The sequence below is a fragment of the Pongo pygmaeus genome, chromosome 17 (genome assembly GCF_028885625.2).
Source record: "Pongo pygmaeus isolate AG05252 chromosome 17, NHGRI_mPonPyg2-v2.0_pri, whole genome shotgun sequence".
Lineage (NCBI taxonomy): Eukaryota > Metazoa > Chordata > Mammalia > Primates > Hominidae > Pongo > Pongo pygmaeus.
Genome location: NC_072390.2, coordinates 25552286 through 25566792, shown reverse-complemented (window position 1 = coordinate 25566792; position 14507 = coordinate 25552286). Strand labels below are relative to the sequence as shown.

The 14507-nt window shown below is 45.8% G+C and overlaps 1 protein-coding gene and 1 non-coding gene across 12 annotated transcripts in view; both read right to left on the bottom strand.

The window, feature by feature from the left end:
- Positions 1-3141, bottom strand: part of PPP4R1 (protein phosphatase 4 regulatory subunit 1) — a 72724-nt gene extending 69583 nt beyond the window's left edge. For 4 of the 11 annotated variants that reach the window (XM_063653893.1, XM_063653895.1, XM_054460959.2 and 1 more), the window contains exons 1-2: positions 2944-3121; positions 2150-2194 (exon numbers count right to left, since the gene is read on the bottom strand). In XM_063653893.1, the coding sequence (XP_063509963.1) occupies positions 2150-2194; positions 2944-3106 (208 nt within the window). In that variant the 5' untranslated portion in view covers positions 3107-3121. Of the gene's footprint in view, positions 1-2149; positions 2195-2402; positions 2869-2943 lie in introns of those variants that run through there. The other 7 variants (XM_054460956.2, XM_054460957.2, XM_063653898.1 and 4 more) reach the window with 4 other exon arrangements.
- A 2740-nt stretch (positions 3142-5881) lies between these two features.
- On the bottom strand, positions 5882-5990 carry LOC129019261 (U6 spliceosomal RNA). The gene has a single exon (XR_008495592.1). It is a non-coding gene; the product is annotated as a U6 spliceosomal RNA (small nuclear RNA).
- Positions 5991-14507: the final 8517 nt, after the last annotated feature.

Sequence of the window (14507 nt, the reverse complement as noted above, 5' to 3'; positions counted from 1 at the left end):
CAACATCAGTGTTTCCTTCTCTGCTCTTCTTTTAAGCTTCCGTTGCTCTTTTCTCATAACAGCAAACATAACCATAATCATCGCTGTTTACCAGGAATTGTTCCAAGTGCTTCAGAGGCACTAACTCATGTAAAGCCCTGAACAACTCTATGAAGTAGGTAATATTTCTTATGCCTACTTACAAATGACAAAACTGAGGCATTGAGAGGTTAAGTGAGTTGCCCAAGTCTGCCCAAAAAGACACTGCTAAGACGAAGAACAGAGCAGCCTGGCTCCAGTGGTAACTGTAATACTGTACTGTACACCTAGATTCAAAACTGCTTGTAAACCACTAGAGGGCATGGGTTGTGCCCATCCTTCTCAGAGCTCCATCCCCAGTACCGGGCAGAGTCTTGAAACTCATGGGAGAATTTTTCACAGGTATGCCTTCCCCTCTATACTGTGCTTCTTGGCGGCTAGGGAAGAAACTGACACTGCATTTCATCCTTCAGGAGTGAGAAGTTTTTGCTCCAGTCATAAATACTTGATGAATAAATGAATCTTCTATTTACGAAGTCGAACATAAATATAAAAAGCCCTCCTCGAGGTAACATAATCAGGGCCACTTCTCCAATCCTAACCTGGCAAGAGATCTGAAATCAACAGCTGCCTTAAATAATATCTGAAACTTACTATTAGGCAGATAAGTGGCTTAAGGTAAACATTAAAGAAAATGTTAAACCTGCCCTTCACTACATAAGTACTGCTCCCTTTAAGAGAGCTGTTTTGAGCCACCCCACTAAAAACACAGACTTAGCAAGTTTGGATGTGGTTCATTTACTTTAAAGATAAATTACTCGTTTCAGATAATCCATCTAAATAGTAAATCCCCCTTACTTTACTCAAAACAACCAGGAATCTAAAAATTAAGTTTACTCTGAGTAAGGGAACCACATTAGACAATGCTAAGGATTAACTACAGAGTATTTAAGAGAGTAATTTCAAACTGCAGCCATCTCCGAAATTACTTATACAGGTGTAAGACAGTCAATCTCAGCATCCAGTAGGCTTTCCACTAAACAGACCACAATTCTACTATGGTTATTATCTCAACTCAGAACGATTTCTTGGTCCCTTATGTATCCCATGATCTTCGCTTATATATTTTGCACACTCTTCATTTTTAAAACGCATCTCAAAACCTATTGATTTTTTGATGGGTCACTATTTTGGAAGATTAGCATGAATAGAAACTATTTTAAGTTAACTGCAATTTGTCACTTCTTTCAATACAAACCTGCTTAACTCTTTTGTCTTTTCTATCGTGGCCCAAATTATTTTCTGAGGCTTAGAAAAGTACATATAAGACGAAAAATTCCTTTCTAAATATCAATTCCGTCGACATCAGGAAATGTCAAAAACTTTGTCTTTTTAAAAATAAAAGCGTCAACTCTTTAAAAACTTCAGTACCTCAAAGGAAAGCTGCACTGTTAACACTGAAGGAGGGCTGGGTGATTTCTGAACATCTGCATTAAAGAAATATGCTCTCCAAACCTAGTAATTCCTGAGGAGGCCACACCTTCTAACCTTCCCGTAATCCACTAATCAAATCGGGAGCAATCTAAAAACTGCTACCAGCCTAAGTAAAATGACAGGTATATCATCCTCAAACAATCCAAAACCGGGTCCGGGAGCCCAGACGGCTAGCCGGGGCCCAGGCTGCCCGCCGGGCGCTCCTGGAAGAGCGACTCTAAGGAAACACACCTCCCGCGCGACCCTCTTCCTTCCTAGAGTGACGGGGGAAGGGGACACCAGGGGCAGAAACACACCCAAACCCCACTTCAAATCCTGCCCCACCGCTTCTCCTTCCAAAACAGCCGCGCCAGTGCTGAGCCCGCAGGCGATTCGGGGGCGCCCGGAGAAGAGAGCGAAGGGCGGAAAGCGAACTTGGGCGTTACTCCGGGCGTCTCCCTCCCCCAGCGGAACCTGGGCGCGCCGTTTCCTCACGGACGCGAGATTTTCCCCCCAAATCGCCACCCCAGCCCGCCGGGGGCCGCCCTCGCCCACCGTCCCCTCAGCCAGCCAGGGCCCGGCCCAGGCCGCGCCGCCGCCCGCCCTCCCCGGCAGCTCCCCGCGGACTGCCAGGCCACCGCGAGGCCGGGGCACTCACATCCGTCTGCGTCCTCCTGCAGGTCCTCCTGGAGCAGCGAGAGGTCTGCGCCGAGGGGAGAGAAGAAAGGCCCGGTCAGCGCCCCGAGGCCCGGCGCGACGCGCCCCCCGCCCGCCCCCCCGCCCCGGCGGCGCCTTCCCGCGCCGGGACCCCACGCCGGCCCCGGCCCGGCAGCCACTCAGGGCTGCGGCGGAGGGCGGGTGGGCGCGAGGAGCCGCCGCCGCCGCCGCCCGGAGAGCAGGGGGCCACGTACCCGCCATCTTGTGGTCGCCCCCTCCTCCGCGGCCGCCCGGGGATCCGGGGCTACATGGAGCGGCGCGAGCCGGGGAGCCGGTGGACGCGCGCGGGAGGGGCGGCGGGGAGGAGGAGGGCCGGGCTGGCGGGGGCGCGCGCGCGGGGCGGGCCGAAGGCCCAGGCCTGCCGCGGGCGGCGCGGTTCCCGGCCGCGGGGGACACCGGCCGCGCCCCGCCCCGCCCCGCCTGCCCCTCCGCGCGGCTCCCGGGCGACCGGCGCTCCCGCCTCCCGCCTTTCCCGCTCCTTGCCGGGCCCCGGCTCGGCAACGCGCGCTCACACCCCCCTCCCGAGCCCCCCTCACGCCGAGCGCTGCGGACGGGGGCGCGCAACCTGCCGCCGGCCGGGACCCTGCGGCGAGTGCCGGAACCCGGCCGGGCGGGGCCTCCCGCGGCCCGGCCGCTTTATTGGGTCACCGGCCTCGCCCACCGCCCTGCCAGCCGCAGCCATCTCGGCGGGCGCGCCGCTCGCAGCCAGCGCCCCATCCCCAGGCCTGCACGTACGTCGTCGGCGATCCGGGGCCGGGGGCGGCTCCGAGGTCGGCGGGGCCGGGGTCCCACCTCCTCGTGGAGGAAGCGCCGCCTCCCCACCCGCCCGGGGCCCTCGCCAAGTGGCTGCTAACAAAGCCCAGGGCCCGGCTGCGGGGTGGTTGACTGACAAAGTCATGCCTGCCTGGCCAGCTTCCTCGTGCAGCACGGTGAAGGCTGGGGCGCCGGGTTTTTACTCCCACGTCCTGCCAACTCGAGCTGACAAGGCGGGCAATCCACCAGCGGGAGCGTTGGCAGGCCCGGGGTCAGATCCTGATTCAGCCAGTTAATTGGTAGGAGTGGGGCCCATTTGTAGAATGAAGGTGATACCTGCCTCATGGGGTTATTGGCATTAAATGAAGAATGTAGGGAACCTAGCACGGTTCTTGATATCTAGGAGGTGCTCGGTGAAGGGTGCCTATGATTCGCTTTGTCTTTTAAATACTTTCGGCAGCACTTGAGGTGTTAAAGTCTGTATCCCAGACTTTATTAGTCTTGTTGTTTTACGTGACTTAAGCGATTAGCTCAAACGCCCAAGTTCAAAATGGGGCTAAACCCAGGTTTTCCGACACGGTTCAACCTCCATGACTCTATCTCCAGCTCCACCCAAGGCCTCCAAAATGGTAGTCTTCTAAAGTGACCAACAAAACACCAAGCTGTGTCATGGTGCCACTTTGGCGATGTGGTCTCTTAGGAGAGGGAATTCTAAATAGTTAATTAGCTTGTTCCTTTCTACGTTGTAGTCTTGACCAAGGACAATGTATTGGCATTTAATGCCATTGAAGATTTAAGAGACTAAGCAATCAGATCCTCTGAGATTCCTAAATCTGTGTAATAAAATGGGTTCTACACATAGCTATTCCAAAAAATTCCGTCAGATATTACTAACAAGACAGACAGATTATAATCTGTATGAAATTTCTAGGAGTAATAAAAATCAGAATAGACCCCGTAACCCCGAGTATGTGTCTAATTTTCTCAACTATAAAATAATTAAAACTAAAGGCCGTTTCTCTTCCTCCCTTGGTGAATGCCCTTATGTGAATTCAGCTGACACACTCAGAATGACAAAGGAGTTAGAAATTCACATCAACAGCAATTGGTCCCAACTGACTCAAACCATGAGAATTCTGCCCTGCTGAGATACCTTGTCAGTATCTACCACTTTAGCAATTCTGGATAAATGGGGGAAGAAAGAGCCAAATCAGCTTTTTTTTTTCATTAAAAAGCAAATTTTTTTTTGAGCCAGAGTCTTGCCTTACGTAGCCCAGGCTGGAGTGCAGTAGCACAATCATGACTCACTGTAACCTCGAACTCCTGGCCTCGAGAGATCCTCCCATCTCAGCCTCCCAAGTAACTGGAACTACAGGCACAGGCCACTCCACCTGGCTAATTTATTTTTAAAATTTTTGTAGGGACGTGGTTCTACTATGTTGCCCAGGTGGGTCTTGAACTCCTGGCCTCAAGCAATCCTCTGGCCTTGGTCTCCCAAAGCGCCAGGATTACAGGTGTGAGCCACCAAATCCGGCCCAAATCAGCTCTTTATTCTAACTGGTGGTCTCACTGCAACAACACAAAATCTACAGAGTGCCAGCTGTGCTTCAGCCACCGGATGCACAAAGACAAAACTGTCTTGATCTACACAGTCGAGTTAACAGTTCTCAGTAATCATGATAAAATAGGGGCTATGTACCAAATGCTAGCCTAGGATATGGAACAACTAATTCTGCCTTTGGTAGCTAGGCCTCAATAAGTTTTATCTCAGTATTCTGTGGGAAGGGCAGCAAAGGAGGAGGATCTGTATCATTTTTCTGTATTCAAGAGCTATGCATTTGATTATCATCTTAGCTGAATTACACATTGCAACAAGTGCCTCTAAGCAGTATGGTTTTTAGATATTTCAGTGACGGTATCATTCATGGTTCAGCACAAGTATGTGTTTCTTGCATTTCACTTTCTCTCACTCTCCTTTCTAAAAGAAAGGAGTTTTTAAACCAGTGTTTACAAACTGCACTCTGTCCCCTTCTTGTAAGAAATAATATTTAAACAAATAATAGCAATCATTATTCTACATACCTTTAACCCAGCTTCACTTACAATGCAGCTTGTGGATGGCAGAGCTGTGTGTTGTCTGTGGTCAGACACACAGGAAGTCTGAATTGTAATCCTGCTCTGCCACTGAAATGTGTAAAATATAAGGGAAGTGTCCCAAGTCATTTTTCTAAAAGCATCATCCAACTATGTAAGTACTAAGGCCTGCATTTTTAAGAATAAGTCCTCTTCCAAATGATAATGAAAGGGTTTTTGTTTGTTTTTGAGACAGGCTCTTGGTCTGTCACCCAGGCTGGAGTGCAGTGGTGCAGTCTCAGCTCACTGCAACGTCCACCTCCCAGGCTCTGGCAGTCCTCCCACCTCAGCCCCCTGAGTAGTTGGGACTACAGGTGGGCGCCACCACACCCAGCTAATTTTGGTATTTTTTTGTAGAGACAGGGTTTTGCCATGTTGCCCAGGCTGGTCTCAAACTCCTGGGCTCAGGTGATCTGCCTGCCTCGGCCTCCCAAAGTGCTGGGGTTATAGGCATGAGCCACTGTGCCTGGCCACAGTGACAATTTTTCTTAGCAGCCAGTGAGCCTTGGAAATTAATGTGTCTGGCTTTTCAACCACAAACAAACATAAAAAAAAATCATGGGGAAAACATTGCTAATAAACAAAACCCACCTGATGTTGCTTGCCACTATCATGTTTGTTAATTTTTGTATCGGTGATTGAACCATTCACTTTTTTCTTCAGAATTATCGTTCCTGAAACTGAAAGTATATAAAGACAGCGCTGTTATTTATTGTTTTAAATGATGAAAAGAAAAACAATCTGAAAAATGGAGAAATACGTGATTAAAAATGATTTTTAAACAAATATTTATTTGCTTTTTTTAAATGAAATTTGCCTGTCATCTTTGCACAGGGGCCATGCTAATCTTCTCTGTATCAGTCTAATTTTAGTCTATGTGCTGCTGAAACAAGCACATTAAACAAATTTTTACCATTCATTTCATTCATCTCTTTTTTTGAAGCCAGGTTGACAAAATGTCCCTCATAGACTCATTTTCAAACAAGAAGAACAATTTTTAGGCCATGTATGATGGCTCACGCCTGTAATCCCAGCACTTTGGGTGGCTGAGGTGGGCAGATCACCTGGGGTTGGGAGTTTGAGACCAGCCTGGCTAACATGACGAAACCCTGTCTCTACTAAAAATACAAAAAATTAGCTGGGCATGGTGGCACATGCCTGTAATCCCAGCTACTAGGGAGGCTGAGGCAGGAGAATCACTTGAACCTGGGAGGCAGAGGTTGCGGTGAGCCGAGATCACGCCACTGCACTCCAGTCTGGGACACAGAGTGAGACTCTGTCTCAAAAAAAAAAAGGAACAATTAAAAAAAACTAATTGCCAGTCTCTTACCTAAAGCCTCCTATACATTTCTATAAATTGTATAAAGGTAAGGACAGACGCAGTGGCTCACGCCTGTAATCCCAGCACTTTGGGAGGCTGAGGCGGGCAGATCACAAGGTCAGGAGATCGAGACTATCCTGGCTAACACAGTGAAACCCAGTCTCTACTAAAAATACAAAAAAATTAGCCAGGCATGGTGGCGGGCACCTGTAGTTCCAGCTACTTGGGAGGCTGAGCCAGGAGAATGGCGTGAACTCAGGAGGCAGAGCTTGCAGTGAGCCGAGATCGAGCCACTGCACTCCAGCCTGGGTGACAGAGCGAGACTGTCTCAAAAAAAAAAAATTGTATAAAAGTAAATATTTGTGAAATTGTACTTGTCCTCCTCTCTATGCTTCTTCTATCTCCCTTTAAAGCTGCCTGTCAAGGTGACATTCTGAATGTGAAGCCTTAGCCTTTCCCAGAGCTTTCATAGTTTTTCAAAGATATTTGATCTCTTTATTCACATCAGCTAAAGAGACATTTTCCCACACTGTGCTTAAGAAAGGAGAGAGAGAGAGAGAGAGAGAGAGAGAGAGATAGAGAGAAATTTTAATGTCTTTTAATTTCTTTAATTTCTTTTAATTTCATTAAGAGAAAACAAAGATGTTTAAACAGTGAGCACTAAATGGATTAGAGTGGCAGTAGTAAATTTCCTTTGTGCCTTTCTCTTAGAATTCAGAAAGCTTTAGTTGCAATCCCATTCAAAGCAATATGGGAGAGGCTTCCATAATGCCTGGCACAGAGTATGTGTGGAGGAAATGCTTATCATTTTAGATGCTTATTATTTTAAATGCTTAAATGTTTATTATTCTGAATCTGAATGGATGAGTCAAGTTGAACCAGGAAATAAACCATAGCAAACCACATATTCAAACCCAGATAAGTTCAGTGGTTAACTGCCCTGACGCTAAGCTCCCTTCACACTAAGGCTGCTCTATGGTAATATGATTCAGAAGAAATTACTTCCATTCTCATTTCACTTCTTTGTAACTCTTTGTAACAAATTGCTTGTGTCTCTGGTCCTTGGTTCCTTCCTTTGGTGGGAAAAATATTGGCACAATGATGCAATACAATTCCCAGACTAGATAGCTAATACATTTTCTAACTTTTTATTTAGAAACAATTATGGATTTACATGAAGTTTCAAATGATGTGCCAGGATGTCCTATGTCCCCTTCACACCAGTTCCCCCAATGGTAATATTACCGTATATATGAAACATTTTTCAGAGCGTGTGCCAGGCATTTTAAGCGCTTTTTCTTTTCTTTTCTTTTTTTTCTTTTTTTTTTTTTTTTTCTGAGATGGAGTCTCGCTCCATCACCCAGGCTGGAGTGCAGTTGCACAGTCTCAGCTTGCTGCAACCTCCGCCTCCCAGGTACAAGCAATTCTCCTGTCTCAGTCTCCTGAGTAGCTGGGACTACAGGCGCCCACCACCATACTCAGCTAATTTTTGTGTATATATATATATATATGTATATATATATATTTTTTTTTTGTACAGACGGGGTTTCACCATGTTGGCCAGGCTGGTCTCAAACTCCTGACCTCAAGTGATCCACCTGCCTTGGCCCCCAAAGTGGTGGGATTACAGGTGTGAGCCACCGCGCCCAGCCTGTTAAGCGCTTTTATGTGCTTTCTGATTTATTTAAAACAGCCCTGTGAAGTAGAAATTGACATTACCATTTTAAAAATAAAGGAAATCGAAGCTCAAAAAGGTTGGGTATTTTGACAAAGATCAAAAAGCAAATAGGGTGCCTGGCACGGTGGCTCACACCTGTAATCCCAGCACTTTGGGAGGCCGAGGAGGGTGGATGACTTGAGGCCAGGAGTTCGAGACCAGCCTGGCCAACATGGTGAAACCCTGTCTCTACTAAAAATACAAAAGTTAGCTGGGTGTGGTGGCACACACCTGTAATCCCAGCTACTCGGGAGACTGAGGCACTAGAATCGCTTGAACCCGGGAGGTGGAGTTTGCAGTTAGCCAAGATCATGCCACTGTACTCTGGCCTGGGTGACAGAGTGAGACTGTCTCAAAAAAAAAAAAAAAAAGAAAGAAAGAAAGCAAATAGGGAAATTAGGATTCAAACACTGGAATCCTGATTCTAAATAATAGCAATAGCATTTGCATATCCTCACATTCATTGCTTTTCTGTCAAAATGGTCCTTCTTCAACTTCTTTCATGTTAAGAGAACTTCTAGCCTTTCAACATGTATGGTCTTGGTATAATCTCTAATTCCATCTAAGTCATCACTGTTCCCTGAGGATTTTGTCATTGAAACATTTTAGGAGTCACCTCTTCACTCCATTTCTCACTCAATATCCTGACCAAGATGTTAACCACTTCAAAACCATACTAATAACTTTTTAAGTAGCCTGTTTCAATTATTCTGGCCAAGGATACAAAAATTATCTTTCTCATATAATATTTTGTTCATCACAATTCTGTTAAATTCCCAAGCAAGTGCCTTAACAGTGTCTTCTCACCAGCTGCCCTGGGCTTGTTTAGCTGCAGTTTGCCACCGTTTCCTGATTCAGACAAGTCATCCAGGTAGACAATCTTGAACTCAGGTGCCAACTCACTTCTCCCTCAAATGATGTTCTTGGTTTTTTAGAGGTTTTGTTGTTGCTGCTGCTTGTAGGTATGTGGCAGGTGTTGGGAGGGGTGGAATTCCACATCTTTTTTTTTTTTTTTTTTTGAGATGGGGTCTCACTTTGTTGCCCAAGCTAGTCTCGAACTGCTGGGTTCAAGCAGTCCTTCCACTTCGGCCTCCCAAAGAGCTGGGATTACAGGCGTGAACCACCATGGCTGGCCGGAATTCTACATCTTTGTAACATTTATTCTTTTCTGAATATTCCAATTACAAAAATACATGTTCCTGGAGTGCCCAGAAGAGTATAAAGAAAAAATTAAAATCTCCAAAAATTTAGAGATTATACCCCCAAACAGTGTATGTTTACCTATTTTTTAAAGCTTTCAAAGTCCTATATTTAAAAAAGGTTAGCCTAGAGCAGGCGCGGTGGCTCACGCCTGTAATCCCAGCACTTTGGGAGGCCGAAGTGGGCGGATCACGAGGTTAGGAGATTGACACCATCCTGGCTAACACGGTGAAACCCCGTCTCTACTAAAAATGCAAAAAATTAGCCGGGCGTGGTGGCAGGCACCTGTAGTCCCAGCTACTCGGGAGGCTGAGGCATGAGAATGGCGTTAATCTGGGAGGCGAAGCTTGCAGTGATCCAAGATCACGCCACTGCACTCCGGCCTGGGCGACAGTGGGAGATTCCGTCTCGGGGGAAAAAAAGAAAAAAAGTTTAGCCGGGTGCGGTGGCTCATGCCTGTAATCCCAGCGCTTTAGGAGGCTGAGGAGGGTGGATCACCTGAGGTCAGGAGCTCAAGAGCAGCCTGACCAGCATGGTGAAACCCTGTCTCTACTAAATAATAAAAAAAAATTAGCCAGGTGTGGTGGCACATGCCTGTAATCCCAGCTACTTGGGAGGTTGAGGCAGGAGAATCTCTTGAACCTGGGAGGCAGAGGTTGCAATGAGCCGAGATTGTACCATTGCACTCCAGCCTGGGCAAAAGGAGCAAAACTCCATTTAAAACAACAACAACAACAATAAAAAAAAAAAAACGCAAAACTTTTAACAGCTTTATTGAGATATAAATTATAGACTATAAAATTTACCCATTTAGCTGGGCGAGGTGGCCAATGCCTGTAATCCCAACACTTTGGGAGGCCAAAGCAGGCGGATTGCTTGAGCCCAGAAGTTCAAGACCAGCCTAGGCAACATGATAAGGCCCCATCTCTACAAAAAATACAAAAATTAGCTGGATGTGGTGATGCACGCCTGTAGTCCCAGCTGCTCAGGAGGCTGAGGTGGGAGGATGGATTGAACCCAGGAGGTGGAGGCTGTAGTGAGCTGTGATTGTGCCACTGCACTCCAGCCTGGGTGGCAGAATAAGACCCTGCCTCAAAAAATAATAATAATAAATAAAATAAAATTTACCCATTTAAAATGTACAATTCTTTAGTTTTTAGAATATTCAGTTATGTGACCATCACATCTAATTTGAGAACATTTTCATAACCCCAAAAAGAAACATGTATCATTAACGGTCAGTCCTGATTGCCACTACACACAACCCCGGTCCTACGTAACCACTAATGTATTTTCTGTCCCTATGGATTTGTCTATTCTGGACATTTCACATAAATGGATTTGTATAATACGTGGTCTTTTGTGACTGGCTTCTTTCACTTAGCTGAATGTGTTTAATATTCATCTATGTTTTAGCATGTATCAGTATTTCATTCTTTTTTTTAAAAATTCTTTTTATTAATGAATAATAGTCCATTGTATGGATATATCACATTGTATTTATGCCTTCACCAGTTGATGGACATTTGGATTGTTTCCTTGTTTTAGTTATTATGAATAAGGCTGCTATAAACATTCATCTACAAGTTTTTGTGTGGATATATGCTTTCAATTCTGCTGGGTATATCCCAAGAAGTGGAATTGCTGGGTTGTGTGTTTTTTTCATTTGTTTGTTTTGTTTTGTTTGAAACAGGGTCTCACTCTGTTGCCTACGTTGAAGTGCAGTGGCACAATCAAGGCTCACTGCAGCTTTGGCTGGGTTATCTGTTAACTCCATCTTTTTTTTTTTTTTTTTATTTGAGATGGAGTCTTGCACTGTCGCCCAGGCTGGAGTGCAGTGGCGTGATCTTGGCTCACTGCAACCTCCACCTCCCAGGTTCACGTCATTCTGCTGCCTCAGCCTCCCGAGTAGCTGGGGCTACAGGCACGTGCCACCACGCCCTGCTAATTTTTTGTAGTTTTAGTAGAGACGGGGTTTCACCGTGTTAGCCAGGATGGTCTTGATCTCCTGACCTCGTGATCTGCCCGCCTCGGCCTCCCAAAGTGCTAGGATTACAGGCGTGAGCCACCGTGCCCGGCTGTTAACTCCGTCTTTACTACTTTGAGGAACTGGCAATTGTCCAATGCAGCCACACTATTTTGCATTTTCATTAGCAATGTATGGGGGTTCTAATTTCTCCACATCTTCCTACGTAAAATGTGTCTCATCCAAAGTCAAGCTGTCAGTATTCACAAATGACATGATTATATATGTAGAAGATACAAGAATCTACAAATAAACTATAAAAAGTGAAAATAGGTATCCTAGCACTTTGGGAGGCCGAGGCAGGCGGATCACAAGGTCAGGAGATTGAGACCATCTTGGCTAACATGGTGAAACCCCGTCTCTACTAAAAATACAAAAAATTAGCCGGGCATGGTGGCAGGTGTCTGTGGTCCCAGCTACTTGGGAGGCTGAGGCAGGAGAATGGCGTGAACCCGGGAGGCGGAGCTTGCAGTGAGTCGAGATCGTGCCACTGCACTCCAGCCTGGGCGACAGAGTGAGACTCTGTCTCAAAAAAAAAGTGAAAATAGGCTGAGTGTGGTGGCTCACACCTATAATCCCAGCACTTTGGGAGGCCAAAGCAGTAGAACCACTTGAGGCCAGGAGTTCAAGACCAGCCTAAACAATATAGCAAGACCCATTTCTAAAGAAATGTAAAAAATAGCCATGCGTGGTAGCACATGCCTGTAGTACTAGCTATTCAGGAAACTGAGGTAGGAGGATTACTTGAAGCCCAGGAGTTCGAGGCTGCAGTGAGCTATGATCATGCCACTGCACTGCATCCTGAGTGACAGAGCAAGACTTTATCTCAAAATAATAATAATAATAAACTTAAAGTTGAAAAGTAAATTTAGCAGTCATTAGACACAAGATCAGTTCTGTATGTATTATATAACCACTCAATAATTATAAATAGAATTAAAAATTTTAATGTTACTTGCAATAGCATTAAGAAGGTTGAATCCTCAGAATGAATCCTAATAAAAGATGTGCAGGACCATTACATAGAAAACTATAAAACATTATCAAAGAAATTAACTTGATGAATTCTTAAGAAAATGATAGCCTGGCTGGGCGTGGTGGCTCATGCCTGTAATCCCAGCACTTTGGGAGGCCGAGGTGAGCAGATCACCTGAGGTCAGGAGTTCGAGACCAGCCTGGCCAACATGGTGAAACCCCTGTCTCTACTAAAAATACAAAAATTAGCTGGGCGTGGTGGTGGGTGCCTGTAATCCCAGCTACTCTGGAGGCTGAGACAGGAGAATCTCTTGAACTCAGGAGGCAGAGGTTGCAGTGAGCCGAAATTGCACCACTGCACTTCAGCCTGGGCGACAGAGCGAGACTCCATCTAAAAAACAAAAAAAGAAAATGATAGGCTACATCAAGACCACAGATTAGAAAGCTCAATTTTATGAAAGGTCAATTGTCTTTCAAATTGATTTATAGATTCAATTCATTCCTGGTTAAAATCTGAGCCGATTTTGTTGTTGTTGTTATTGTTGTTGTTTTGAGATGGAGTCTTGCTGTGTCTCCTAGGCTGGAATGCAGTGGTGCGATCTTGGCTCACTGCAACCCCCGCCTCCCAGCTTCAAGCAATTCTCCTACCTCAGCCTCCCGAGTAGCTGGGATTATAGGCTTGTGCCACCATACCCATCTAATTTTTGTATTTTTAGTAGAGACAGGGTTTCACCATGTTGGCCCGGCTGGTCTTGAACTCCTGATCTCAGGTGATTCACCACCTTGGCCTCCCAAAGTGCTGGGATTACAGGTGTGAGCCACTGTGCCCGGCCTAGATTTTTTTATGGGTGGCCAGAAGTCTGACATGGATCTCACTGAGTTAAAGTCAGAGTGTCAGCAGGGCTGCATTCCTTTTTGGAAGCCCTAGGGTAGAATGCATTTCCTTTCCTTTTCCAGCTTCTACATACCTCCACTTTCAGTGACTCATGGCCTCCTTTCTTCATCTTCAGCAACGTTGCATCTCTCTGACCCTTTCTCCAAAGTCAAGTCACCCTCTGCCTCTTTTTCTGTCTTCCACTTTTAAGGACTTTATTTATTTAATTATTTATTTGTTTATTTATTTATTTATTTGTTTATTTATTTATGAGACAGAGTCTCACTCTGTCACCCAGGCTGGAGTGCAGTGGCATGATCACTGCAACCTTTGCCTCCTGGGTTCAAGTGATTTTCCTGCCTCAACCTCCCAAGTAGCTGAAATTACAGGCGCATGCCACCACACTCGGCTAATTTTTATTTTTGTATTTTTAGCAGAGACGGGATTTCACCTTGTTGGCCAGGCTGGTCTCAAACTCCTGACCTCGAGTGATCCATCTGCCTTGGCCTCCCAGAGTGTTGGGATTACAGGTGTGAGCCACTGCGCCTGGCACTTTTAAGGACTTTATGATGACATAAAGTTGATAGTGGATATTGACTACCTGATTCTAAAGGTATATGTAGAAATGCAAAGGGTCAAGCCAAGAATAACCAGTTTCAAAGAACAGCCACTGAGTGGGAGAAACTTACCCTGCTGGACATCTAGACTTACATTAAAGCTACAATAACTAAGACAGTGCAGTGTTGGAGTAAACATAAACAAATAGACCAATAAAGCAAAATGAAGAGTACAGAAACAGGCTCACACATATATCAATACCTGATTTGTGACAATAGTAGGTATGTAGAGAACTAAAAGACAAAAGTAGCACCATAAAGCTGTGGGAGAAAGCTGAGGCTGGGAGGGCTGGAGTGCCATATGAGACCAAAAAAAAAAAAAAAGCAAATTGGTCACTACCTTGCTTCATACACAAAAACCAATTCCAGATGAATTTAGTTACAAATAAGAAAGGTAAAAAAATAAAGCTTTGCAAGATAACATAGGTCAGGCATGGTGGCTCACGCCTGTAATCCCAGCACTTTGGGAGGCCGAGGTGGGCAGATCACTTGAGGTCAGGAGTTCAAAACCAGCTTGGCCAACATGGTGAAACCCTGTCTCTACTAAAAATACAAAAAACTTAGCTGGGCATGGTGGTGGGCACCTGTAATCTCAGCTACTTGGGAAGCTGAGGCATGAGAATCACTTGAACCTGGGAGGCGGAGGTTGCAGTGAGCTGAGATTGTGCCACTGCACTCCAGCC